Below are 27,252 nucleotides of genomic sequence, written 5' to 3'. Positions count from 1 at the left end.
AAGGTTCTTATTCTTCAGTTTCAGATGTATGAAGTAAGCAGCAGAAAGACAAAATATAATAAAACCAATGAACTCATTCCCTGTTTTTTAGATGTTTATTTTAGATAATGAGAAAAATTTTCGTCTCTGAATTCCAACTGCCCCAGATAAAAGAACCAACATATTTACATACTTAACTTTGATTTGATTTATCCATAATTTGAGTTTTTGATACAAAATGATTCATGAAAAGTTTTAATAAAAGTTCACTTGAAAATGATGGCTAGTATTTAGGAAAAGGAAATCATATATATTAGAAATGAAAGGTTTTGGTGTATAATTATACATAATTGTCTTCAAAATATGCCAAAACTATTTTAAAAGGTTGAAGCTTATAATTTATTAAATTGGTATTTTATTATCAGTTTTTTGGCTGTTCAATATGTCTAAACGTTTAAATCTCAAATTACAAAACATAATATGAAACCATGAGACTGACTTTTGAAAACAGTATGATACAATCTCCATAGTCATGTTAGTGGCAACACTTTGAGGCTGTTACCAGGCTATGACTTCTCTTCTGAGGACCTTTAAAATGTTCCTTTTGTGACTACCTTCAAAAATATATGACCTTTAAAATTTAGTTCCTCGACATGGTCTTTTGATCTAGGTTGCAGTAGAATTCCAATTCAATCACCCATACACAATACTGATCAGATTTGGAAATCTTAAAACATTTTTAGTAATTTTCATTGAATGAATATTTGACACCAAGAGATATTTAAGCAAGAGGATATTTAAGCAAATGGTAATTCAGGTCTTGATAATAATTCTCAAATTTAAAAATTTATAGTAATTATAATGCAGAAATTTTTTACATGCCAATTTCATAAAGCATATAGCGAGAATATACTCAATTAGGGCTCTGCAATTGAAAAATTGTAGGATAATGTTTTATAGGTCACAAAATTCATACCAGATGACATCTTGAAAACTTTTAACTGTCATTTTTTTAATTTACACATGTACTTTAGTATTATAAACCCTCACAATTGTTAATTCTGCTATAAGTTTCTCTACATGAGCCACTGTAGCGAAAATTGTACTTAGGTGTTAAAGATAGCCTTTGTCATAAAAATATTATTAACTAGCACCAGAATTACTAGGAAGTAACTGAAGCGTTCATAGGAATGTAGAATGCATATTAAACTCCTAACTGTATGGGAGTAAAAAGTCTAGTAAACAAAAGCCACTACATGTCTTACGTCCAGAAAACATTTTGGGGGGAAGGAGAGACAGGAAATCCAGACCGTCCATTTTACATTGAATTCCAAAGAAGTTACAACAATTCTCATATGTGACAGCATAAATCTTACAAAGAAAGTTACCCAACAGTAGTGATGCTTAATTTATATATGAGATCAACAAGATGGCAAATATATTAAAAACATTCTAAAGCAATTGAATTAGAGTAACACTTGTATTAGGTACAAAAATATACAGCAAAATGAAACATCTTGTTAAATAGGCTTACAGGCTAATATCTCAGAGGAACACGTTTCACATTTATTTGTCTTATTATAGTTGATAGTTATTATCATAGGTATATGCGTTTCTAAAGATTACCCTGCTGCATGAAGTTTCTAGAATGTTTGTATATATTACCTCTAGCTAGCCTTTTGATGACAGCTGTAAAAATAATTTTAAAAGCTTTACTCCTTGAGTAAAAGAAACTAAGAAATCCCATACTTTTATGAGCAGTTACGCACAAAATGACTGCAGTGCTTGTGGAAACTGCCCCTTGAACATTATCACGTCATCACCACAAATGTATGTTTCCTGTAAAAGCAAACACTGTCTGCCCCTACACTGAGTGTTGCTAATACTGGTATAAAATTAGATAGGAAATCCTTGGCTTATGGTGGGGAAATCATTATTTGTTAAGATCTGTCAGTGAACATTTCTGAACACGGGTCCCATCCTGACAGTCTTCTTGACTCTAACAACTGGGAAGTGAGCGGAGCAGTAGCGTTTAATGCTACATCAACAAGTAGTACAGCGTCCACACGTCTGGGCCCGGGCTCCAAGCTGTCAGTCGTGGCTCAGCTGCATGCTGACAGACGAGAAACAGCGTCCTATGCTTGTACACAATGGACCAATGACAACATCTGTCACACTCTTCCATATGGTCTGCACGGAAGGCAGGACCATTAGGCAGGTCTTCACAAAAGGCATTAGGATCCTGGCATGGGGGAAGAGGGAAACATAAGCATTGTTAGCGTTACCACCAGCAGTTACTGTTACCAAGGGGACTGGCACACACACATGAACAAATATCAGAATGACTTAACGTACTTGAATATGGTTCAACAGTTCAAAATAAACAAATGAACAATGGCCAGAGTGATAAGAGGTGCAAGAGGTAAGCTGTTTAAAAAATAAACAGGCACATAGATGATAAATGTTAATATTCTTTCGGCTGGTTGAACGCTAGTGGACACGGTAAAACAAAAATAAACAAGGCAGTTTATTTCTCTGCCAGACCTCTGCTTCTAAAGATTAACCTGCTAGCACTTCCTGTTTCTCTGAGAGTTTCTACTTCCTGCCTGCCTTTCCTGTGGCCTCTCTCTTTGCCTCCCCTCTTAGCCAGGCTGGGTGGGCGTCTCCTGTTTCTAGTGTACTGAAACAAATCTCATCATTTTCAAATTTATCAAAGAGCTGGTAAGTAGATACTGAAATTTCTGCTTTTCCTTCTAGAACATACACTGACCTTCACTTTTCACTAAGATTTGAATGGAAATGCATTTAGTATTTTCTGTAGCTTCATGTTACTATCATCACTATGCCATTAATGGCTTCATATTGTTATTTTCATAGGAATTACACTCACCAACAAGGGCTGTGTGGTGCAGTTCAGAGAGAAAACGACGCATTCCCACACTTTTGTATAGTTTTTCTTTTGATACTTTTTCTATCCTTCTATCATCCAGGTGACTATTTTGTGTAATCCTCTGAATAGTGTTTCCTGTGAGCAGGAAAGAATTGTGAACTTTGGGCACCGGAGAGGTTCTTTACTAGTACATGGCTGGAGAGCTGAGACTGAGGTCCATTTTCTTGGTTTGTTCTTAAAATGGGACTCAACTAAAGACTTGTTACATTGCACTCAACGGCCCAGCGATTGTGTGTTTGATGGGTATATTTTTAGAACGCTGAATTATTCCTACTGCCCATCTACATAGACCATATTTATGTGATGTTTTGTTCCAATGGCTAAATATTTGAAACAATTTTATAAGAAAATTAATTATGGGTGCTTTAGAACTAAACACGTGACGAAAAGCTAACAACTATTCACTTCATACTCCGCATCACGCTTCTCACTGGCTGTCACTTCCGCACACTGCCTCATATTAAAAAGAGACTGGAAATCTTACAGAACCAGTTATCAGGGCTAAGCCTTATTGCATGTCCCTAACATGTCCACATGATGCTGTCACATTACAAATAATAATAGACAGACCTATGTTAAGTCAGAATATATAGTGAAAATAATTTAACAAAATTAGCCTCAAATTAATAGAAGCCTGAAGTTTATGTCTTAAAGTTTGTTTAAAAAAGTCCACTTGATTCTGAATCAATTGTGCTCTTCCTTAAGCTAATCCTTCTCTATCTTCACAGCCCTTATATCTCTGGCCTCTAAAAGGGACTTCAACGTTTTTGATTCAACAAATTCCAGTTGCCATGTTGGAAGATTTCATCATTGGATATGACTGACACATTTTATTTTCTTCAAGTTATCCTCTCTTTGTGTCAGAGCGCTCACCAATCCTTGGATATAGAATTGGAGTTTTCTCAACAGTGTGAACCATTAATTTTGTACAACTACACACAGTTTAGACTGATGACAAATGCCCGACATCGCCAACCAAATGCTTCTCATGCAAACACCATAATCTACAGATCTGTGCACCGCCATTGGGTAAAAAGCCTGAGATCAGGGAGTGCCAGCTGTTTTTCTACTGCAGTATCTTAAAGATTGTGCTAGCACAGCCATGTGTGTGCCGAAAACACCCAGAATGAGACGCTGAGCACTGTGTTTACAGCAACTGGACACCCGTTTGCCTTGTGTCCCAGGAAAGTAGGAGGATAGATGCCCCAGCCACATTTCTTTGATTATGGTTCATTTATTTATTGGCTTCTTTATTTATTCGCTTATTTGCCAAATGGTGAGTGGATCTGACCGAGGCATCAAACAGAATGATCCCACAAGTCCTAAAGATCTGAACTTTTGGCTGAAGATCCAATATAACTCAATTTTTATATTTCAATTTTTGTTACGTGTTTGGGCAAAGAATCCAAAATCTACCTGTAGTGGTGAATAGTTGGGGTTCTGTCTACTAGAGAGGCTAAGGCACAAGGATTCCTTGAGTTCAGGAGTTCAAGGCCCACCTGGGCAACATGGTGAGCCTCTGTGCTCACACCCAAACAAAACAATAACAAACCACCAACCAAACGCCTCCCCAAACAATAACCACAGTCAAGGCAAAAATCTAAAATCAGATGTGTGGTGATATTGTGACTGGTTAAAAGTCCCTTTTTTATTTCCTCTTCTTTGGTTAAACAATGAACAATCCCATGTTTAAAAAAATATAAAATAAACAACTGAAAAAGAAAAAAAACCAAACAAACCCCAGTCTTGCTCACATGAGTCTACTCTTTAACAATGCTTCCCATTGATTTGGCTAATCTGTCAGGGGGATGTAATCCATTAATGATAAAATATGTTCCATCAAGGCACAAAGTAACATCTAAGCATAGATGCACAGCTCCCGGATGACAGCTAGGTGACAGTTAAATATTAATGTCCCACATGAATGCAATTTGAAAAACAAGCTGAGGTTAAATAATACATAGAATGTGGCTAAAGGGAAGGTGGGCTGATGAGTCAGCAGCGGATGCCAAATGCAAAACTCCGCCCACTCCGGGAAAGCCAGGTGGAGAAAAAGCCTCATTTGGGTCACTGTAGTATTGCTATTGTCTTTCCACCGTTTAGCAAAGGAAAAATTCCCTTTTTTTCCAATTCTTAGCAAGGAGGGGTGGGAAGACATAGCAAAACTGGCTTAGACATGTCATTGGCGGCTTCAGTTCATTAGGAACGTCCAGTTGCGTATGTTGATTTAGGCATGTGAAAAAGCCACATGTACGAATGTCAGAGATGAGAGATCTGTACATCTGGCTTCTGTGGGTCTGTACACACACAGAGGCAGACGGTTCCTCTGGCCATCTATGGCACTTTCGGTATGACTGCTTACAATCTCAGGTGATTGCATCGGTGTTCTTTGTTGACCCTTTGGTCATCTGGATTTATGTTTATCATAAATGAACGAAGTAACCCTCCTTTTCCAGTCTCCCATTGCTGTTCAGTGGTACTTTCTCACCATTCATGTCTGTATCTAAAACCCCCCTCACAGGGGGCAAGCTCAAGAAAATTCGGTGCACGTGTTCGGCAAGACAGAACACATAATAGACTCAGTGTGCAGAACAGGCTGGCTAACAGTAGCTGCATTTAGCTAGAGGCTGAAAGAAGGGATGGATTGGAGGGTTCTAACACTGAGCACCAAGACTACATTAGCGTGTGGCAATGTCATATAAAGTGATGAACTAGACGGTGGCATCTCTGATTACACATGTCACAGGTCCATCTTGAGGAGCCAACCCGAGAACTATGGTGACACTGGGAATGATTCTTTGAATAAAGTGGACATTTCTCAAAGAAATGTGTTTTTTCCCCCTTAAGAAAAGTTTGAACGCTTAAAAATGCTCTATACATTTTATGACGCATTTCCAATGTTTCCAGATTTCTTTTTCTGGTAACTAGATGTCCTATTCATCTGCACATCACAGGTGAAGCGATAATATAATGGCCTTATTTTATCGTTGCATACTCTGAGCTTCCATTCACCCGTGGTGGGTGTGACACGCCATCGCTGTCCACACCTCCTAGCTCACCTGGTTCCCTTACTACCATTTACCAAAGGCAAAACCTGAGTGGGCACCCTCCACAGCACTGTTTGCCAAAGCCTGTCGTTCTTGCTTGGTCAGACTGGCGGTGGAGTTCTGCTCTGAGATGGCGCTTGTTTTGCCCAAGCACAGATGGTGACTGAATAAGAGGCAATGAAAGAAAGAACCTGCCCAGAACCACAGGCACAAGTCACAACAGGGCCTTGAGAGCGCAGCCTGGGGCAGGAAGCAGCCTTCCAGCCCCCACCTCCGCACTCAGCCCTGTCTTCTGCAGGGAAGGAAAAATCACACCCGGGAAAGAGGCCCTTGCTTCCTTCTGTTTAAACCCTCAACTATTATTCTAAAGGACCATTATTATTCTAAAGAAAGCACTCTGCCCTTCAAGCTTCCTTGGGTCTTGCTACTGCTTGGGAACCAATGCAAGCATTCTCTCTGCAACCCGGCCTGGGAAATAGGAAGACTAGTGAGCAGGTGGTAAAAACATCAGTATGCTTTAGAGGGCAGATCCACCCCTGGGTCCCATCTCACCAGATGTGCAAACAGCTGAGGGTAGCAAACAGGATCCCTGTAATGAAGGCCAAGGGGATGGCCAGAAACACGGTCAGGAACTTGTAGATCACGTATTTGCTGACTTCAAAGAGGGCATGGCTGCAGATCCACACTTTGTCGAAGGAGTGTGTATTCTCAGGCTCTGCAATTAGATCTTCGAAACCTAGCTGCAGAGACAAGACACAGGGGTCCATGCTGTCACCCAGCCTGTCTGGAGGGGTTGGGGGAGTCTATAAACAGGGAAAGTCTTCAGGCAAGACCGATAGACTATTCCCAGCGTTTTCTAGGGTGACCATGGGAACACAGGAATTGGGGCAACATTCCTGACTGTGCAGGGAGACTAAGGGTTGTGTGTCTGGGTCAACAGGGTGCCAATAGGACCAGTGGCCACTGTTGGGGAGGACTTGAAGGGGCATCCTCCTACAGAGACTTCGGGACCCACAGCAGCCTCCTGCCTAGGTGAAGGCCAGGCTGAAACTCACCTTGAGATGGGAATTGAGCCGGTGGGGATCCCGGTCGTGACTCGAGTCCACGTACTTCTCGGGATCTACGTAGTCGACACCACTGTGGTGGCTGTAGGCGTCGTCGGCCATGAAGAGCTGCACATCGGCCTTCTCGGTCTCCAGCCCCATTGCGGCTGGCGCTGCTCTGCGAGAGCGGTTCGGGTCGGTCCGTTCCCGGACAGCGCCGCCACCCCTTCCAGTGGCGCCCAGCCCCGCCCCGCTCGCCTCGCCTCCCCTCGCCTAGGTCGCGCTGCCCGGGCGGTGGCCGCTTCCCGCTGCCGGTTCCCGCTCCCGGCCTTGGCTGGCCGAGCCCCACCCCGCCCCGCCGGAGACTCTGGGTGGGAGGGCAGGCACCTCTCTAGTTGCTTGCCAGAGCCCGAAGGAGCTCGGGGAAGCGGCCCGATGAGTCACGCTCCTGGCTCGGTGGAGCTGGGCAAAGCGGGCCTCCCTGGCTAGCAGTTCAGACCTGGGTGCTTAATGGCAGGCAATTTGGCCAGGGAGATGTGTGTACTGGAGCGAGGTCTCGAAGTACTTGGGAGGTAAGAAATAGGAAAGCCTATGTTCATTGCCTGTTGCTTTATGTCTTTGGCACTTGCTCCTCAGAGCTATCTTGAGAGAATAAGATGTTAATTCATGTTAAACTTTTACTTGGGCCCTAACTCACCATAGGCATCCAATCAGCATTACTGCTGCTTAGTGAGGCTAGAAGCCAAGCACAGTGATTGACAGGGGATGCACCCAGCCCTTCAGTTTTCCCAGAATTGGGTATGTGAGACTTATGTTCTAGAAGTTTGCACCGTCATAGCCCAAGGAGAAGTCTGCTCCTTTACCTCCAAACGACAACTAACTCTTGATTTTTCCTTAACTCAGGATTTTGTTCAAAGATTTCAGGAACTGCTAATATGCAGACGAATTCTGCAATACTCTCAGAGGAGCAGCGAAAACAGAAGCATAAAACCATGCCACGGTATGTAGGGGAGTCTGCCGATCATTCTCTGAGGAGCTTCAGAAGGGAGGAGTTGGCATAAAGGGTTTACCGGCAGGTAAACTCAGACATTTGCTTGCTGGTAACAGGAATTTCGTGACTCTAGTTTGAGAATGGATAATGCTTGCAGCTTGCCCAGGGCCCAAGAGGCAGTCCCAAAGAGTAAGCAACGCCATGCACAGTAGGTTTTAGAGCCAGCTGCACATTGCAAATCAGTGTAGGAACTGGATTCGAAGGGTTCTTTGGGAAAAGAAAACTTTACTTGGGGAATAATGAAAATTATAAAAACAAAGCAAACCAAAAAACAACGATAGCAATAAAAGACAGGAGCTGAACGGGGAACATACTTTGGAGCTAAAATTCTATAGTTATATATTCTTATAGTTAAATAAAAAGTGTCTTCAGTGTGCAGAGGGCAGTGTGGCAACAGTGCAGGATGTGGCAGGGTTGAGTCCCAGGACCTGGAGGCCCCTCCCCCACCCGGTCATGTAGTCCTCTTACTGGAGCCTCAGTCTACCCTGGCATTTGTATGTGAGTGTCCTGGTTTTGTTAACTTCTTTTGAATGGAAAGGGATGACTTAGGCCTTACACTAAGGGTTTTTTTTTTTCAGCACTTCACTCTCCTGCATTCATTCGAACAGGCTGACTTCTGAGAACTGGGTAGGGCCTAGCTTAGGGTTTCATATCTTTTGAGTCATAACCCTTTCATGGGGGTCTCCTAAGACCATCAGAAAACACAGATATTTACATTACAGTTTTATTTATGCAGATTTATTACAGTAGCAAAATTAAAGTTATGAAGTAGCAACCAAAATAATTTTATGGTTGGGGGGTCACCCCAACACCAAGGACTGTATTAAAGGGTCACAGCGTTAGGAAGGTTGAGAATCACTATTATGATTGCTGCCTCAGGAAGGCAGGATTCTGCAGGGGATGCCACCATGTTGATTACCAGGATATGGAAGAGATAGTTTACATCCAATTGATCTTTCCTAAAGCTTGCATTTCCTCAAAGCTGTAAGATCTCCCACGAAGAGAAGAAAACCACATGGCTGCAGTCCAGGTGACGGCTGCATGGCAGGCTTCATCCCTTCCGAGTCTTCGGAGTACCTGCACATTTTCAGTGCAGTCAGTAGGCCAAGCGGCAGAACCGCTGCCAATAGCTGCTGAATTTTCCAGGCAGTAGAGACAGGAGGCCCTTAAGAGGTGAAATCAATATGCCCTTGATTGGACGGTTTCAGCTACAGATTCGTTTGTAAAATTAGGGGTGTTTATTTTTAGAAAAGGACGTTCTGAAGCGGAAACTAAAAACAGAAGTTGTCTAGATTTGGTGGATGCCATAAAGAATTGAAGAGAACACGAAGACTCACCTGCTGACCTATTGACTATTTCCCTCACCACTGGTTGGAACTGGATGACACTCTCATTTTCTTATTTTAATGACATTCTTGCCCATGTCACTATTTTCATTCATTGAGGTTTTTTTTGAAGCATTGCTTTAAAAATGATTTTACTTATCCTACTGGATTATTCTTAGACCATGGCAGCTATCATGGTCCTCAAGGGGATTAAACCAGCACGATTCCCACAGCATAGATCATCCTACCCTTGCTACTCTCCATAGATTTTTCCAAGAAATAAAAAAGTAAAGGAGCCGCCTCGGAGCTAAGTATCTGCGTTCACAATTGTGTCATCTAGAGTGCTGGTTACCCTCCAGCGGCCTCAAAAACATATCCGCTATAAGGAAGAGGACACAAAGCTTCATATTAAACCCATGCTGGTGCCTTCCTTTTCTGGCTTCCAGTAAGATGGAGCTTTAGAGGACACATTAAAGTAATGGCGGAGTCCAACCAAGTCATTGGTCAGGATTTCTGAGTAGGATTTCCTCCCTGCATTTTCTCATCCCATTGTCTAAGAAAGTTCTTTGAATGGCTTATTCGAATGTGTTTGTAAAAATTCATACGAATAAAGTCAATTTTCGCCTTCAGTTTTCCCCTCAGATCACAAATCTGTCTTCTGATGGCCTGTATTGCCCACATACAGCTATAACCATTGGGTATTCAAGGAGTTGGTTGTTATTAACAGAATCTCAAGATAATTACAGCATGTGGATTAGAGGAGGTTTGCTCGGCCTCGACGTTCTTGGCAGGTTCTGCCAAACCATCCTGTGCTATGAGGGCTTGCCCCAGGACCTGTAATGTTTATCCACCCCTGGCTTCTGCCCCACTAGCTGTAGATGCTGCTGTCCAGCCACGACAACCCCAGATGTTTCCAGGCATTGCTAAACATTCCCTGAGGACCCAAGTCAACTTTCCCCGCCTTCCTGGGTCTGGGAGCCTCGAAATTCGACAGTAGTGAGTAATGTCACACAAATGGGGAGAAATGCAGGCCCTTCAGTGCATTAGCAAGGCCATGGCTAAGACAAAGCTGGAAATTATACTAATAATTTATCAGAGACCCTATTTTTTTTTAAATTGTGAAACAGCCTCATGTCTACAAAAAAAATTAAGTCCAAGATTATATATATACATACATACATACATATATTTAAGCTTGCAGCTGGACAGTGGTGAAGCACACCTTTAAACTCCACACTGGGGGGGGGGGGCAGAGGCAGGCAGATCTCTGTGAGTTCAAGGCCAGTCTGGTCTATAGAGTGAGTTCCAGGACAGCCAGGGCTACACAAAGAAACCCTGCCTTGAGAAAGAGAAGCAAAGAACAAAAGAAGGAAGAAATGAAGGAAGAAAGAAAGAAAGAAAGAAAGAAAGAAAGAAAGGGAAAGAGAAGGAAAGAAATGAAAGGGGAGGACAGAAGAAGGAAGGAAGAAAGCTAAACTTAAGGATTTTGTCTGTTCTTTAACTAATCAGTTATCTAAATTCCAATGCAATTAGAATGTGTAATCCCATCAAGAGACCCCTAATAAACAACGTTCAAATTTTGTCTGTTTGCCAGGCCTCGTATATTTTCCTCACAATGGCTTGGCTCGTTTAGATGACTATATCTGGAAAATCACGGATTGGGGGACGTCTTGATCCTTTATATTTCATCTTAAGACTACATGAAACTCAGGGATCTTTGGCAAATCCCACCGATTGAATAATTTCCCCAAGTTTTAGGTAACTTTAATTAAGGAATCTGTGTCCTTGTTAGAAAAACAATGAGGCACCTGCTGATCAGTGTCCCACGGTCACAAGGACAAAACTTGAGAAGTTTGGAGAAAGTGTTGCATCTTGTTTGAGCTGATCCCGTCATGGAACAGTGGGCTTTGAATATGCAATTATTCAAATAGGTCTCTACTTTGTTTTCACATCTTTTCCTCTCTTCCTCACTTTATCTTCTCCCTCCAATCATTCCCCATCTCCTGACAATATACCGGGCCCTGCCTGAAGTTTGGATCAGATAAAAAGTCTGTGTCATTGCAGGTCTTCAATTATCGCGCTTGTGAAGCGGTGCCAGATACTTTATGAAAATTTCCCCATTTTTTTCTTCTATATAGCTTGTCTTTTTTTTCTCCCTACTCCAAGTAAAGTAAGTCATGCATCAGTGAACCAGGAATTTCTGGTTTAATATTAAGACCCAGAAGTTTGTTTATAATTGGTGCCAGCTTGATATTTTATCTGTTTCAAACAGGACCTCCCCTGCCCCAGAAATGTCATACACAAGAATGTTCGAAGCACCTTTTCTGTGGGAATGCCTGGCTCTTAGAAACAGCAGGGGAAAGGGTGCTTGCTTGCTAAGTCTGTATTCACTGTTGATGGTGATAGGATAGGTCATTCTATTCCCATCCAGAACAATGCAAGGCAATTAATTTTAGCATGATTTTATCCTGTTTTCCATAAGTAAAGGATGTTCCTGTTTAGCCTTCTAAGTGTCTCATTGATTTCTGGAGCACTGTATATACTAAAAAGACGTGTCTATAGGACTTTAATGGTTTATATTTCCGGAACATGAAATAGGAACTCATTAAACTTTAGTGAGCACTAGATTCAAGTTATATTTTTAAGAAGTGCAATTTCCTCTGTGTGCAGGTGGGATCCTGGCTTTTGCTGCCCTGTGCAGTTGCCTTTCCCCAGTCTTAACAATGGAGCATGAAGCTGTTTTCTTGATTTGAGGGTAAACACTTTGATCACATTTATCTATTAATTTTGTGTGTGCATGCCACAGCCCATATATGGAGGTCAGAGGACAACCTGAGGAGCTTAGTTCTCATTCTCCACAACATAGGTTCCAGGGACAGAATTCTGATTGCTATGTTAGGTAAAAAGTGCCTTAAACCACATAACTATCCACCGGTGCTTGATTTGAGATTTTATTTTAGACCAAAAACAATGATTTTATCTAAGGTTTAAGGCTTTGTGTTGTATGATAATAATCCTTTTCTTTCTCTGTGTGCACTCATGTGCAAGAATCCATGCGGTGTACTCATGTGTGTGTGCAGGTGCCCTTGCCCCTGTGTGAACATACGGAGGCCAGAGATTGGAGCCTGATACTGTCCTCTATACCTCTTTATCTTGCTCTTTGGAGAGCAAGTCTTTCAGTGAACCTGGAACTCAACATTTTGGCTAGACAGGCTGGCCAATGAGCTCCCAGGATTCACCTGCCTTTACCTCTCTAGACCTGTTCTTCTGATGCATGTCATAAGATAGGATGATGCTCAGCTTTCGTATAGGTGCTGGGATGGGAACTGAAGTGCACCTGCTTGCCCAGCAAGCGGTTTTCCTCTATGTAGGTTACGCCCCGCCCCCTCTTGCCGTGATCAAATATGCCCCAAGATCAACTTAAGGAAGAGTGCTGCCCACAGTTAGGATGGATTTGCCTACTTTAATTAGCCTAATCTCAATAATCTCTCTGGGGCTTGCCAGAAGCTCACCTCACCCATTAATACCTTACACACATGCCCGGAGGTGTGTCTCCCAGATGATTTTTAATTCTGTCAAGTTGACAGTCACAGCCACCACGCCATCCACACATCTCCCCATCTCAAATATTTTCAGCTTTCCCTTAGAATTAATACAAATTTGTAAAAATTGCATGTCTAGTTTACATTAGCCAAGACAGGACAGGACAGCCCCACTCCACATGTCCCCTCCCCCTCCAAAGTTCAAAGGATGAGAAAGAGAAAAAATGGCAAGGAAAGTTCCTCTTAAGTTGTAACCTCGTCACATATTTTCAGTAGAGAAATAGGACACAAGCACAGAGGGCTCTCCACCTGGCTCTCGTAAAGTACCATGTGAGTGTCCATTAGACTTATTCACGGCTTGAGAGAATCATCTGTGAGCAAAGAGCAAAGGGAACTCAGCTCTGCAAAGCAAATGAAAGACTGGGATGCAGCCAAAGGGCTGGGCAGGAAAAATTTTAGATTAGATTTTCCTATCAATAAATATCTGGGAATAATTTTGGTTCCAGAATTTATTTCTTTCTAAAATATGTTTGTCTATTTTTGTTCCTTAGTGGCATAAAACTGTGAATCAGATTTTTTTGTAACACACAGAGGCACAAAAATAGAAAATATAAGTGTCTGCAGTTATTCTTTGTATGACTCAAAACCATAGTTAACCCTCAAACTCTCTTCCAAATGCTTGTTAAGTCTTTAATCTCTCGTTTAAAATGGCTCCAGGATTGGAGAGAAATAGAGATAAAAATGAGGTTATTTTATTACAATATATTACCAACAGAACTATTGACATACTTATGTGTGGGGGTAAGGTAATGTTTCTCTAGGTAATCAATTAGTAATTGTATAGGCATTGTATTGCAAAGTAATTTTAGTAGATATTTGTATTTTCTTTTTGTTAAGAAGACAACGATGGGATGAGAGGAGGGAGAAATTCCTGGAGAATCAAGGAATTTCCGGGAGAAACACCAAAGCACTTATTGGAATACCATTTGTTTCTGTAAAATCTGTATGTATATCGTCATTTCACTTTCGCAGAGTGTTTAATAATTGTTTCTAAACAGAGTCGTTTCTCCCAACAGTGAATGAACATGATATTCTGATCATCACTATCAGTCTGCATTGGCTCAGGTAATTAGTTCCGTGAAAAAGCATGTCCTTTCCCCTTTAAAAACCATTGTCCTTGGAAGCTCTTGGATAAACAGGACGCTGGAAATAAACCTGGGGAGTAAAACAACTGTGGTCCTGAGAAACTGCACACTGCTTTATTTGGAAGCCGTAGAATTTGCAGAATGTGGCTGTAAAGGGCAGGCTACTCAAGTGCCGAGGCTCTGAAGACTTTTATTATGAAAGCAAAAGTATTTTCTGAAGGAGTAGAGCACAATTAGCTAAATGTTTGGGACAAAAATAGAGTATTATTTTACCATTTTGGAAAAGATTTGCCTATTTCTCTGCAATGTAATTGTTTTGTTTTATGAGACAGGGTTCCTCTCTGTAGCTCTGGCTGTACTGAAGCTCACTATGTAGACTAGGCTGACCTCAAACTCACAGAGACCCGCCTGCCTCTCCTGACTGAGTGCTGGGACTAAGAAGGTGAACACCACCTTGCTCAGCTCTGATTTATTTTCTCGGTCTTTATTACCAGTCAAGTAAAGCCTCACATGATAGGAATGTTTAATTTTGTCCTTCCTCCCTCCTTTGTCCTTCTTGAGAGTTTCTGCTTCTTCCTAAGATCTTGTTTTTCCCAATCATAGTTTGGCCCATTCACGACATTTCAGAGTTGGGAAGAACTTAGAAGCCTTAGACCAATGCCCTTGCTACCAGGCACCTTTAAAAACTCTGCTGGAATATCATGACAATGAGAAGCTAGTACGAAAATAAGGTTTTTTAAAACTTCTTTGTTATTATTGTGTTTCATCAACTACTTATGTAAAGATCTGCCTCTGTATGTATGTATGTACGTACGTACGTACATACGTATCTATCTATCTATCTATCTATCTATCTATCTATCTATCTATCTAATCTATCATCTATTTTAATTCTGCCTTTGCTATTCTAGGAAAAGAAGTATTAAAGCCCAACTTCTGTTTCATAAAGGTTAGTTTATAAACAGCAAGTTTCTCCTCGCTAAACATTTTTGTAGCTAAGTTACCCAATTGATCTCAGTTGTTCTTCATATGTAATGGTTTTCAGTCTTATGGTATCCTTTCTTTCTTTTTGTAGGTTATTGCAATATGTCAGAAGACACATACAAAGTAAAAACATTTGGTCTGGGGTCTGAGCAGCAGGGCTTAGCATTACAATATTACATAATTTTCTTTTCATTGTGCTATAGACTGGCTTTTGGTTGCTGTATTATAGTTCTGATTCAAATAAATCTCATTGGAAACTGAACTCTCTGTTTTCTGTTTCTTTGGTTAGGTCACTATGCAAAGGCGATAGTAGTTGGTAATACCTGGATTTTAGGAAGTCACCAATCCTAGGAGCTAATTACAGGCCCATCTTTGTCACTTCTCCTTCCTCGCCTCAGGGAAGTCTAACCCTAAACTTTCACATAGTGCACTATATTTTTCTGCTTAAAATTTTATATACACAGATAGTTTCACTCAGCATACTTTTCTGTTTTGTTTAGTTCATTTCAGAAGCTATGACTGTGAAACTCGTTTGCATTGTATATCAGAGTGGTTCTTTCATTTTATCTCATTTCGTTGTTATGTAGCTTGTCATCGTATGAGCAAACAGCAATTGATTTTTCCATTTTAAAGCTGATAAAATCTGGTTTCCAGTTTGGGGTGACAGGATATATTACTTTGTGGTTGTTTCTACATATGTTCCTTATTGATGGTCTATACACATTTATTTGTGGTACAAAGTTAAGAGAAGATTTCTGTTAAGGGACAAATACATGTTCAATACTTATAGCAAATTACACCTTCTCTGTCAGGAAACTGCACACAAAATTTTGTGACTAAATGCACACAAACTTTGAGTTTTAAAGCTCTATGATTCTGAAGTTTTAAAAGTACTAGATACTTCAGCAAACACACACATATTAAATTGACTATGTCTAGAGTAAAAAGAGATACCCCTGTTATCCTATTGAACTCACGAGGTAGATGAAAAGCAGGATCCAGTACTGACTTGAGACAGATATTCATGCTGAGGGATAGACTACTCACTGCAAACACTCATAGCAAAATTTAAGAGCCAACTTTACTTAAATAGCCTTCTGGGGAATGGAAAATGCACTCTCGTTCTACTCCCTTCATTGGAAGAGACAATGTGAATGTCAGAAGAGCCATATTACTTTACAAAAAGAGCTTTTACCCTATGGGAAGTCCAAGGTCCTCCCCACTCCCCCCAGGTCCAGGAAGGTGAGCATCCAAACAGACAAGGCTCCCATAAAGCCTGTCCACGCAGTAGAATCAAAGCCCAACGCCACGGTCCCTGGCTTCTCAGCCAACCTCCACGTCAGCCACATTCAGAGAGTCCAATTTGTTCACATACTCCATCAGTCCCAGTCCAGCTTGTCTTGGTGAGCTCCCATTAGATCAGTCCCACCATCTCAGTGGGTGAAAGCACCCCTCGTAGTCCTGACTTCCTTGATCATGTTTTCCCTCCTTCTGCTCCTCATTTGGACCTTGGGAGCTAAGTCCAGTGCTCCAATGTGGGTCTCTGTCTCTATCTCCATCCATCGCCAGATGAAGGTTCTATGGTGATATGCAAGATATTGATCAGTGTGGCTATGGGACAAGGCCAGTTCAGGCACCCTTTCCTCTGCTGCCCAAGGAACAAGCTGGGGACCTCTTCTTGTACCTGGGAACCCCATAGGGTAGAGAACCCTGACTGCTCTTTGGCCTGGAGAAGGAGGGGGAGTGGGGGAAGGGGAGGGAAGTGGAAGGAGTGGAGGTGTTAAAAATTTTAATAAAAAAAGTATTAAGAAAAAAAACAAAAAGAGCTTTTAATCTAGCTGCTGAGCCAATAGTTTTGGAGTTATGACATGCTCTCTCATAATTTTTCACTTATGACTCTATTTCTCTTGCCTTTTCTATCTCTTCATTTTAATTGTTCACCTTTTGGCTGCCATCTGGAGAGATGGGTATTCTGTTTAGCTTAACCACACAAAACTTGAAAATAAAAATCCATACTACATCTAGATATCTCTAGTTTTTGGTGCATTTGAAGTAGTGATGGTGGAGGAGTGGGAGCTTAGGCTGGGTGGTGCTGGTTAACTTTCAGGGTGTGAATCTAGCGCTGGTCGGCTTCAGACTCAAATGGAAACATTTTGAACGTGAAAAGTGAGATTTGGTAACTGCGTTAGATAAACGACCCAGGTAAAGATTGTCCTAGGAAGCTGGCACTATTGCTGCCCCAGTGTGATACATGTCTATATCCTCTTCTTCCATGCATGGGGGATGGATGGTGTTTCCTCTAACGTGTATAACGTAAGTGGGTGGGGTTTTTCAAGAGAGCAAGGAAAGGAGAAATCCTTTCCTAGTTATGATACTGAAGAAATAACATGAATTTAGACTTGGAATGTTTTGTCTGTTAGTCAACTGCTTCTTTCTTTGCATTTTCATGGTGAAGGGACATAAAATTAAATGAAACACCATAGCCCCAGAAATCCACATGTAACTCACTAATTCCTGACATTATATGTATCATTGATGTTTTTCTCTGAGGACGTTTACATTTAATTTTATGAACAATTTAGTGGATCAGGTAATTCCTGTTGTGCTCTGAAACATTGGTAGGTTTGACAAATCTCTATGATTATTAGTGTTAGGTCCAGATATAAGCCTACCCTCTAGGCTCATGGCCAGCCAATAATGCATCACCTGCATGTGAAAGGAAACTTGCCCTAAAGTATTTAAGGCATGTTTCCTTCTGTGATGGGCTACAGTTTAGTTTTGACACCAGCAAGGTGTTGATTATGGTTCAGTAAACAGTTCATGACTAAAACTTCCCAGCCCTTCATTCCCTGTGTGGAGCATGGTCATTCTCAAACACAGTCCTGCAATATGTTTCCTTGACTGCCGGAATTATCTCAGAGAGTCTTGTTTCAATTCTCTCTAGGGAGACTATGATGCTATGTAAGTTATGGCAGTCTTTCCAAAATAGAGTTAATTTCAAACTGCAATTAAAATGCATTTCGAGGAAAATACCGAAACTGTGTAACCACTAACTTCCTAGGATTATTGTTTAGTGAATTTTTTTGATTGATGGTGTAAGAAAAGTAGAATTAATAAGAGAAAGAGAGTTGGAGTTTAATAGGTCATTGCTATTCTTCACATACAAGGCAAGTGGGTAGGAGAGAGCACAGTTTAAGTGTATTGTAGTTAGAGATTCTATACTGTGATGAAACACCATGACCAAAATAGCTTGGGGAGGAAAGGGTCTATTTGTATTACACTCCCAACAACAGAAAAAGAGGGGAAGCCGATGGATAATATTCCAACTCAGTGGGAGTGGCACACGCCTTTCTGAGAGGAGTGGTTGACCTGGAATACTGGCCAGAGGACCAGCCACTCATGTGACTGCAGCTTCTTTTGAACGGTTCTGAACTGCTTCAGAAGAGTAAGGGCTGAAAGAGTGAAGAGAATATATACACCTTGCAAAGTTCAGAAGAACGTGCTAAATGAAGCTTGGGGTCTACTCAGAAAATAACAGATATTTAGCTTCCTTAAAAAAAAAAACAAACAATTTATTGAGCTAAAACTCCACACACAAGATAATTTGTTGTCAGGTGACATGACTTAAGTGTTTTCAGGATACTCACAAAGCTATGTAGCCATGATCATGATCGGGTTTAGAATCTTTTGATCATGTGGCTTCTTTGCTTAGTCGTGCACAGTGCCTCTCTGGTAGAATATTTTGGTGACCCTCTTAAGAGACCCTGTACCTATTAGCTATTGTCTCTTGACCCATTCAAAGTCACCATTCCTGAGCAACCATTGAGCTGTTCTCTGCCTCCATAATTTTCATACTTAGGGCATTTAATATAACCAACATCATGTAACTCTCTTATGCACCTTTCACCTAGCATACTTTCCCTGATCTTTTCTTGCTGCATCATAAAGCCAGCACTCTGCCATGTTTTCCTGAATAATTGTGCCTCTTAATCATGTCATCTACTCGTTGGTTAATGGAAATTTGAATTATTTTTCATTTTGGCTATAATTAATGCTGCTTTGAGCACTTATAAGCAGGTTTCTGTATAGATGTGTTTTCATGGTGCTTGGACCTGTGTCTATGTTTGGAGATGCTGGGTCCTACAGGGACTCTGTGCTTAGCCACTGTAGAAGCTGCTAGACAATTCTGCAATGTGATGACATCCCTTTTTCAGCTTTCACTCTTTACTGTAGTGTCTGAGAACTCCTGTTTTTGTACATATTTATTAACGTGTACTTTAATCTGTCTTTTTTGTATGCACACTAGTGCATGTGAAATGGTATTAACATGTTCTTGAAGGATGATTATAAATTTCTTTATTTTTGATTCAAGATGTTTGCCTATATATGCCATTTGAACTTTTAAATTAAAAGTTAAAGAGTTTTATCTAAAACATTTCTTTCCTGGTGTAATTCTCAGCTCATTTCACATAACTAACATCTTTTAATATGTCTTTCTGTTAGATTTATCATGTGACAATTGAGTTATTGTACACAGCCTTTCTAACAGTATCTGCTTTATGGCTAATGTACCTTTGCTTCACAAAAGACTGTAACTTACCCAGGATCATTTGTGGCTTCTGTCTTTGTCAGTGGTACATGCCTGTAATCCTAGCATTTGGGAGTTGAGGCAGAAGCCTCACTAGGAATTCAAAGCTAGCCTGGGTTAAACAGTGACTTCAGAATGAGATCCTGTCTTACACAACTGTGACAATAAAACCATGTCTGAAGAATTTGTATCTGAAATTATGTGGAGTAATTATTTCAAGAGGTATAAAGCACCAAACAGTTTTTTGCCAATTAAAAATCTTGTCATATAAAATACGTGGTTATGACGTCAAGTTTGTGGGATGTTTATATCACACTGGCTACATTTAAGAGTATTGTTAGTATTTATAAGATTCTGGAAATTACATTCCATGAAGCCATTTAGACTGTGGTGAAGAAGACGTTTCATGCCAACTTAGAAGTTTACAAAGGGAAACTTTTTCTATATTGCTGTAGACGTCTTCCCAACCCCTCCAGTTTTATTTGCTATAGCTTACTTTCCTTTTTGGTGTTGTTTTCAATACTAATTTGGGAGCTGATTGTATCAAAAATCTTGACGGGGTCTTGAGAGCAGCGGAAGATGCAGCTATTGGGTCTCTGAGCACGTACTTCCTACCCTTCTGCTCTTTCATTCATTCCATGCCCTCTTCCTCACAGATGTTCCCTCTTCCTCCCAGATGTTCCTGGAGCCCCGGATGGGGAGCTTGACAGGCATTGCCTATTTAGGGCTATAGAATCACAGCTTATCCCCACTACTTTCACCGAGCCATCTTCTTAGTCCCAGTCATGCGCTTTTGATTATTAAAAGTTTATACATACCACAAAGACAAGCAGGTAGGCTGTTTTCCAGTCTGAAATTGAGTTGCCTTTGTTCTGCAATCAAAGCCTGTGGTATTTTTCAGAAATATGGTCTTATTAATAGCTAGGAAACATAATCAACCTAAAAGCCAATCGATTGATGAAGAGGTAAGGAAGATGTGGCACGTATATGCAATGAAATTCTAGGCAGCTGCTAAAAAAAAAGCCTAAAATACAAGTAAATGGATAAATCTGGGGGAAAATATTCCAAGTAAGGTAACCAAGGCTCAGAAAGACAAACACTGCACATTGGCTCTTTTGTGTGGATCCCAGCTTTGAATCGTTCCTTTTTTGTGCGCTTAACCTGGAGTATGAGTGGAAGCCAGTAACCTAGAAAGAGACCAATATAGGGTGATAGGGCATTACAATAAAGCAACAATATATTAAATGAATGTGGAGAAGAGAATAGTCAGGGTGGAAATGTGAAAGCAGAGAAAGTGGGTTAAAGGGAAAAAGAGAGGGTGGGAAATGGCAACAAAACTGAAGCCTATATTAAAAAAAGCCCAATAGAAAACTGTCTTTCAACCCAAGTAAAAATCGTAACAATAGAAGACAGTAGGAAATCTGTGATATGAAAGAAAAGGGGGCTAATGCTGGGGGCTAAAAGTTTTAGTAGGAGTGGGGATAGATAAATGAGGGGAGAAGGGGCTTTTCCAAAACTAAGGATCAGTGAAAAAGTCTAGTAGAAATCTGCTACTTTTTAGGCCAATTACAAAATATAATAAATGAATGAGTGTGTGACTGAATGGAATTTGAGTGGTGATATTCTACCTAGATTAAAAAAAATGATGCTTCCAGAAGACATGGATTATTAAACAAAAATTCCGGTGCTAGACATGGGTACCTCCCTACAAGTTATTAGAGAGATCCTAGAGGTCTCAACAACAACATGAGATTTTCATCACTTAATTCTTTTTTTGGCTAATATATTTTAAAAACACCTTCAATTCTACTTATTACTTACTGTTAAAAGAAAACGCTAGTTCTGCCATAGCTGTAGGTAAGGAAATTGGCTCTTTAAGCATTGTGAGTGTTGCAAGTTGGTAAGCATACTGCAATGCTTGTTTTGGCAGTCAAGAGGCAAAGCTTCAGCCGTGGAAAGGGTTTTCATCTCTTCAAGCCAAATATGGTCAGCTTTTAACTCTTGCAATGTCCATCCATATACAGGCTTCTGTTTACAACTTGACTTGGCTTTATCACTTCCATACGTCTCTCCACAAGGGACAAAGCAGAATTTTCTTTGCTCCTTATACTTCCTGATGTCTTAGCACTTAGCTTCCTCATCTGGAATCCAGGCTCACGATTAATTTGGCATTTAGAAGGCATCCTCAGTAGATCAAGGAGACAGAAGAAAATGAATAACAAGTGTAAGGAGGGGCTGCTGTCTAGGGGAACCAACAACAGTGAGAACATCACTAGCCACTGCTTTAGAACCCAGGGAAAGGCAGGGGATGGAACACACAGCTGCCTGAAACTATAGAACAAAAGCAGTGTTGGCCTCTGGGTGAATCAAGCTGAGGTCCACCGCCTTCCACCTTCTGATCTTCTGCATATGTCTCCAGTTAGCTGAATCCAGGCAGTGCCCAAAGAACACGGTCATCCTAAATGAATCTCTAAGGTTAGTTTCTGAGGCACAGGGTGAGGAGGACAGAAGACAGCTGGGGAGCAGGTGGAGGATGGCCAGTTCAGTGAGGGCAACAGTACACTAGAATGTTAAGAGGTGGTGAGTGTAGGAGAAAGTTGTTTTATGGCTGTGTCCCAGAGTTCTAAGGGGACTGGATGGAGTCAATATTGGGCTTCTCCAAGTCAATGATGTTAGACAGTGGGGTCCCAGGAAGGCAATTGAGTTGGGATGAAATACTGATAGCAAAGACCCTCAATGAGGACTTTAAAAGACATGTAAGAGACATCGCCCTGTGACAATGCAGTGAGGAGGTGACAAAGGCTAACAAATGGAACTAGTGTTCTTTGAGTATGTGTTGGGGATTTTAATGGCAAGGTATCTCATATGGGAAAATTGGTAATGTCACAACCCTTCAGCAATAAAGAGTTCTGTGTTCATACTGTGTTCAATGATGGCTCTAGTATTTGAATAAACTGGAGAGATAGGCTAGTTCCAGAGCTGGTTGGAGGTGTGCCTTACAGAGTCTTTCAAGAAATAGATACTGTCATGGTATTAGACACCAGAACTACAAAGTGGTGATAGAATACTCACAAAGGGAGAAGGAAAGGGGGCTTGTAGTAGAGAGAATCATGTGGCCACAATGTAATGGAGAGAAAGAGAGAAAGACAGAGACCGACAGACAGAAGACAGATAGACAGACAGACAGAGTTTTGGCAGCATAGATGAAAGAAAGTTGGCCTGAGGTCCCTGCTATGCCCAGAAGTGACTAACACAGCCCATAGAAGAGGTAGCTCAACAGGGAACAGGTTAAAGGATGGTGGCGAGAACTGCCCTTCATTGGACTCTGTTTCAGGTGTGAGTGATGCCCAGTCAGCTTTTGGAAGGATGTACTTAGAAGCAGTTTAATTAATTGTACTGCTAGTGGGATGATGTTGTAATGAGGAGCGGACCACCTCTCGCTGCTGGGCTAGCTTAATCCCCCAAATAGCCACATGGAAATTGTATTCATTTAAACACTGTCTGGCCCATTAGTTCTAGTCTCTTATTGGCTAACTCTCACATCTTGATTCAACCCATTTCTAATAATCTGTATGTCACCACGAGACATTCAGCATGTCTGACCTGGCAGCTTCATGGCAGGTGGCTCTCTCTGACCCTGCTTTCTTCCTCCCAGAATTCAGTTCTGTCTACCCCATGTATCTATGTTCTGACCTATCAGGCCAAACAGTTTCTTCATTAATTAACCAATGAAAGCAACACATAGATAGAAGACCCTCCTACACCTGGATGAGACAAGCAGGACCAGTGAACTGGTCCACAGAAGCAGGAGAACAGAACTATAAGGAGGAAGAGAGTCTGGGATGGGAGTTAGAGAGAGGGTGACATAATGAACAGGCAGTGACTGGAGGAGTCTCAGTGTGTTCTGCCCGGGAAACTTATCGAACAATGGAATGTGGGGAAAATTTATGTCTTTGGGTAATTTTTAATGTGACATGGTATGCGTCACACTTAAAAATGTGTGTTGTACTCAAGTCTAAAGAATGCAGTGTGATGGAACCTGGAGAGAGGGGAATCTAACAGCAAACATAGATCCATGCCAGCAATAGAGAAAGCGCTAAATCAGATCTCAGTAGGAAAATAACCTGAAGACTTACTTAAAGGGGCTATTTTTCATTACGTTTCCAGAACACTGGTTCACAATTTATATATTTTGTTGATATGAAAGTCTCCTCTCTCTCTCTCTCTCTCTCTCTCTCTCTCTCTCTCTCTCTCTCTGTCTCTCTCCATACACACACATGGATTCTTGAAAATTACTGCAAATGTAAATTTGATCACACACTTTTGTTTTAGTGTCTCTCTTCCTGGGTGGTGGGGATGGTCTCCCTGGTGGTCTGAGTGTGTGTGTGTGTGTGTGTGTGTGTGTGTGTGTGTGTGTGTGTGGAGAGAGAGAGAGAGAGAGAGAGAGAGAGAGAGAGAGAGAGAAGATCATGAGGGATGTCTTCCTTGATCTTACTTTTGAGGCGGGGTTTCTCACTAAACTCACTAAACCAGGTTGCCATTCTGGCTGGGCTGTCCAGACAGCTGTAAGGAGCTATCTGCCCTTGGCACCCCAACACTGTAGTTATGTAAGCGCACCAAGCCTCACTTCCCTTGGGTGCTGGGGGTCGAAATTCAGCTCCTTGTACTTTCATGACTAGCGTTATGTACTGAGCCGTGTCTCTCGTCTTAACGGCCTACTTTGTTCTGTACACATTTACAGGCTTTAGGATGTGCTGGATGGCTGCACAGGGCAGGTCACACAATCAGGCCCGGAACAGAACACTTCCTGGTTACGTTCTTGCCCTCCCGGTTCTCCATAAACTTAGAGTTCCTTGTTTGCAAACATTTTGAGTCTTATCAATTCTTTTTAGCATGAACCAACTAAGAGTTCTCACATTGAGAAGGAAATATATCATGAATTTTTACTTTATTTAAAAGTCTTTCTTCCTTCCTTTCTTTTTTTTTATTTTCTTTTTTTGGAGACAGACTATGTTTATTTCTTAGGCAGCCCAGACTGGTCTGAAACTCGCTGTGTAACTCAGACTGGAACTCCTCATGAGCTGCTGGGTTACAGCTGCGTACCCTGCATCAGGCTGGTTTTTTTTTTAACCCTTAATCAGTGGTTTTGATGAACTCATTTACTTGAGGTAGGACTGCAGTTTTGTGGGGAACGTGATTTCTGTTTCTAAACAATGAAGAGTGGAAGAGATTTTCTTCCGAAGATAACTGTCATCATTTCGGCAGTATATGAATTAAAGTGGGACGCGTCCTGAGGTCAGCGCATCTGCTGAGTAAGGATAGCCTGCAAATTTGTGAATTATTCCCTGTTTACTGGAAGAAACATTTATTTTGAATCGGAAATATCACATGATCTGTAAAACATTATTTCTGTAATAGTTTTTTCACTGTTCCTCCTATGTTGGGGAGGGTTTGGAGTTTTGCCTCCAGTTCCTGGCATTATAGAATGTGTTGTCTCCTTCTCTGGAGCTTGTTTCCTCTGGCATACTGCTGACATGTTTTCCACTTTTTGCCTTCTGGATTGTGTATGCTGTAACCTGTTGTAAACATTTATATAAAAATAACACTTTATTAAGCTCTGACATCGTTCACTTAAGTGCTGCAAAAGGTAATTTTTCTAGGATATTTTAAATTCCTTGAGAATTAAAAAAGGTTAAAGGGATATGAAAGAAAAAATTCTTTCCAAAGTTGGGAAACTTCAAGCCATTTGTAAATGGTTATATTAGATGACTATGGCCAAAAATGTTAGTCAGATACCTGGCATGTGACATGGTCCCTATTTACTGCCTTTCATAGCATCAAACTAACCATCCACAAATGTCTTCAGGTCCCCCAAATACTTGGGTCCTATGATACGAAAACTTACATGAATACTTCAATAGCATATTTTTGACCACTTTGTACTCTTTGAACTTATTCAAGTTGTAGTATTACTTTAGAAACTATTGAGGTGTGATCAGCTCATGAAAATAATTTTTTGGTCTGGCATATGTCTCAAGATGCTGACTACACATAAGAAAAAGTTAACTTTTTGTGTGGTGGAGACTAGCAAGTTTTTCTTTCCTCAAATTCTATGACATGCTTTTTCGCGGAGAGAATCTTGCATTTTAACCTTGGATTTCTAACACATCTATTATATGTTATGCAACTATCCCGAAATGAGTCAAATGACAAAATGTTATTTATAGTGTCTTTTTTTCTGCAAAGGATTGGTTTTAATAATTTGAGGACTATAAAATGGAGTCTTTCTCTTCAGATAACCTTTGGGAAGTATTAAGTGTAGGGTGTTCAGTTCAAGATTACAGTGATGAGGTTTTCCATGAAGGAAGCTGGGAGAGCAAAATGGTGAAGAGAAATCAACGAATTGAGCAATGGAGTGGCTGGAGACTAATGAGCAGAGCAAGAAGCCAGAGGATTGCGGAGGGCAGGGGCAAAGTTGAGAGGACTAGCTGGGCACAAGTGGAGAGCTTGGGAAACATGTGACATTGGAACGAGCTTCTCCCTCCCCTGAAATGGTCACTAATGTCTACATTGGAATCTAAAGTTTTTGGACTCATCCAGTCCCAAAAAGTGTACAGGAAGAAAACCTTCTGTGTTCCATCAATCAATAGAAACTTCCAGTATTCCAAATCGTAATGAAAGTGTGGGGGTTCTTTATTTATAATTATTTATAATATCCACACCCATGTGAAGTGATAACATGGATACTGTGCTCTCTGCTTCCCTGGTTTGATGATTGTCAACTACTTAGAAAGACCTTGAAATGCTTGAGGTTAAATTTATGTAAATAGAGATTCTGTCAAATGCTTTCAAATTGCCAATTTGAAAACAGCTTGTTCATCACGGGGCAGAATAGTTTTAGTTAACTGGGAACTGTCTTACAGTTTTAGAGGTTTAATCCCTGCTATCACAGCAGAAAGCATAGCTGCTTGCAAGCACACATGGTGCTGGAGAAGTACCTGGGAGTTCTACATCTGGATCTGCAGGAAGGTGTGGGGAGACAGACTCAGGGCCTGGGATTGGCTTTTGGAAACCCCAAAGCCTACCACCAGTGACACATTTCCTCCAACTAGGCCAAACCTTTGAATGCTCTCAAATAGTGCCACTCCCTGGTGACCAAGTATTCCAATCTATGAGCCTATAGGAATCAATCACATTCAAACCACCAGTGTCTTTTGTAACAATATATTTTTCTGTTCTTCATTTTCTATGAGTTTGTACATATGTGGGAGTATACATGTGGGTTGGCATACATAGATATTTATATGTGTATGTGGAGGCCTGTGGTTAGTGTCTGTAAGCATCCTTCAAACTCCTATATTTACATTCATTGAGGCTAGGTCTTTCAACCAAACCAGAGCTCACTGTTACCAGTCTTGTTAGCCAGCTTGCTCAGGGTATCCCCTGATTCAGCCTCCTGGAGGCTGGAATTACAATTCTGGCCACACTCACCAGCATTTTGCCAGCTCCTGGAAATGTTAATTCTCATCTCCATACATTTTAATCATTGAGACAATCTTCCCAGCTTCTGACAACATCGTTTAACTTTAAATCAAAGT

At 41.1% G+C, this 27,252-nt stretch overlaps 2 protein-coding genes across 6 annotated transcripts; one reads left to right on the top strand and one right to left on the bottom strand.

Annotated features, from left to right (window-relative positions):
* Nucleotides 1-81: 81 nt before the first annotated feature.
* On the bottom strand, nucleotides 82-7,255 carry Cav2 (caveolin 2). The gene is made up of 3 exons (XM_048448989.3): nucleotides 7,032-7,255; nucleotides 6,529-6,716; nucleotides 82-2,221 (listed from the first exon to the last, which is right to left on the bottom strand). The coding sequence occupies exons 1-3, from the start codon at nucleotides 7,179-7,181 to the stop codon at nucleotides 2,071-2,073; spliced, it is 489 nt and encodes a 162-aa protein (XP_048304946.3). The 5' UTR covers nucleotides 7,182-7,255; the 3' UTR covers nucleotides 82-2,070.
* Nucleotides 7,256-7,288: 33 nt separating this feature from the next.
* On the top strand, nucleotides 7,289-15,328 carry LOC148117833 (uncharacterized). Of its 5 annotated transcripts, none has more exons than XM_087901619.1 (6): nucleotides 7,289-7,591; nucleotides 7,937-8,019; nucleotides 14,014-14,062; nucleotides 14,686-14,813; nucleotides 14,994-15,031; nucleotides 15,158-15,328. In XM_087901619.1, exons 1-4 carry the CDS (start codon nucleotides 7,530-7,532, stop codon nucleotides 14,810-14,812), a joined length of 321 nt encoding a protein of 106 aa, XP_087757745.1. In that variant the 5' UTR covers nucleotides 7,289-7,529; the 3' UTR covers nucleotide 14,813; nucleotides 14,994-15,031; nucleotides 15,158-15,328. The 5 variants fall into 5 exon arrangements, 3 of the variants coding, with proteins under 3 accessions (XP_087757745.1, XP_087757743.1, XP_087757744.1); XR_015736614.1 differs by lacking the exon at nucleotides 14,686-14,813 and adding an exon at nucleotides 12,066-12,150 and having other exon boundaries at nucleotides 7,303-7,591; nucleotides 7,923-8,019; XM_087901617.1 differs by lacking the exon at nucleotides 14,686-14,813 and having other exon boundaries at nucleotides 7,304-7,591.
* The last annotated feature ends 11,924 nt before the right edge of the window (nucleotides 15,329-27,252 follow it).

Source organism: Myodes glareolus, chromosome 25, assembly GCF_982192425.1.
Source record: "Myodes glareolus chromosome 25, mMyoGla1.1, whole genome shotgun sequence".
Classification (NCBI taxonomy): domain Eukaryota; kingdom Metazoa; phylum Chordata; class Mammalia; order Rodentia; family Cricetidae; genus Myodes; species Myodes glareolus.
This window is presented reverse-complemented; position numbering and strand designations above follow the sequence as displayed.

What these genes read in the sequence shown, in the direction of transcription:
- Cav2 (XM_048448989.3), bottom strand. Translation starts at nt 7,181, where the DNA reads ATGGGGCTGGAGACCGAGAAGGCCGATGTGCAGCTCTTCATGGCCGAC. An exon ending in GGCTCAATTCCCATCTCAAG is followed by an intron (nt 6,717 to 7,031) that starts GTGAGTTTCAGC and finishes TTGTCTCTGCAG; the next exon opens with CTAGGTTTCGAAGATCTAAT. An exon ending in CTCAGCTGTTTGCACATCTG is followed by an intron (nt 2,222 to 6,528) that starts GTGAGATGGGAC and finishes CCCCCATGCCAG; the next exon opens with GATCCTAATGCCTTTTGTGA.
- LOC148117833 (XM_087901617.1), top strand. Translation starts at nt 7,530, where the DNA reads ATGGCAGGCAATTTGGCCAGGGAGATGTGTGTACTGGAGCGAGGTCTC. An exon ending in GGTCTCGAAGTACTTGGGAG is followed by an intron (nt 7,592 to 7,936) that starts GTAAGAAATAGG and finishes TTTTGTTCAAAG; the next exon opens with ATTTCAGGAACTGCTAATAT. An exon ending in CCAACTTCTGTTTCATAAAG is followed by an intron (nt 15,032 to 15,157) that starts GTTAGTTTATAA and finishes TTCTTTTTGTAG; the next exon opens with GTTATTGCAATATGTCAGAA.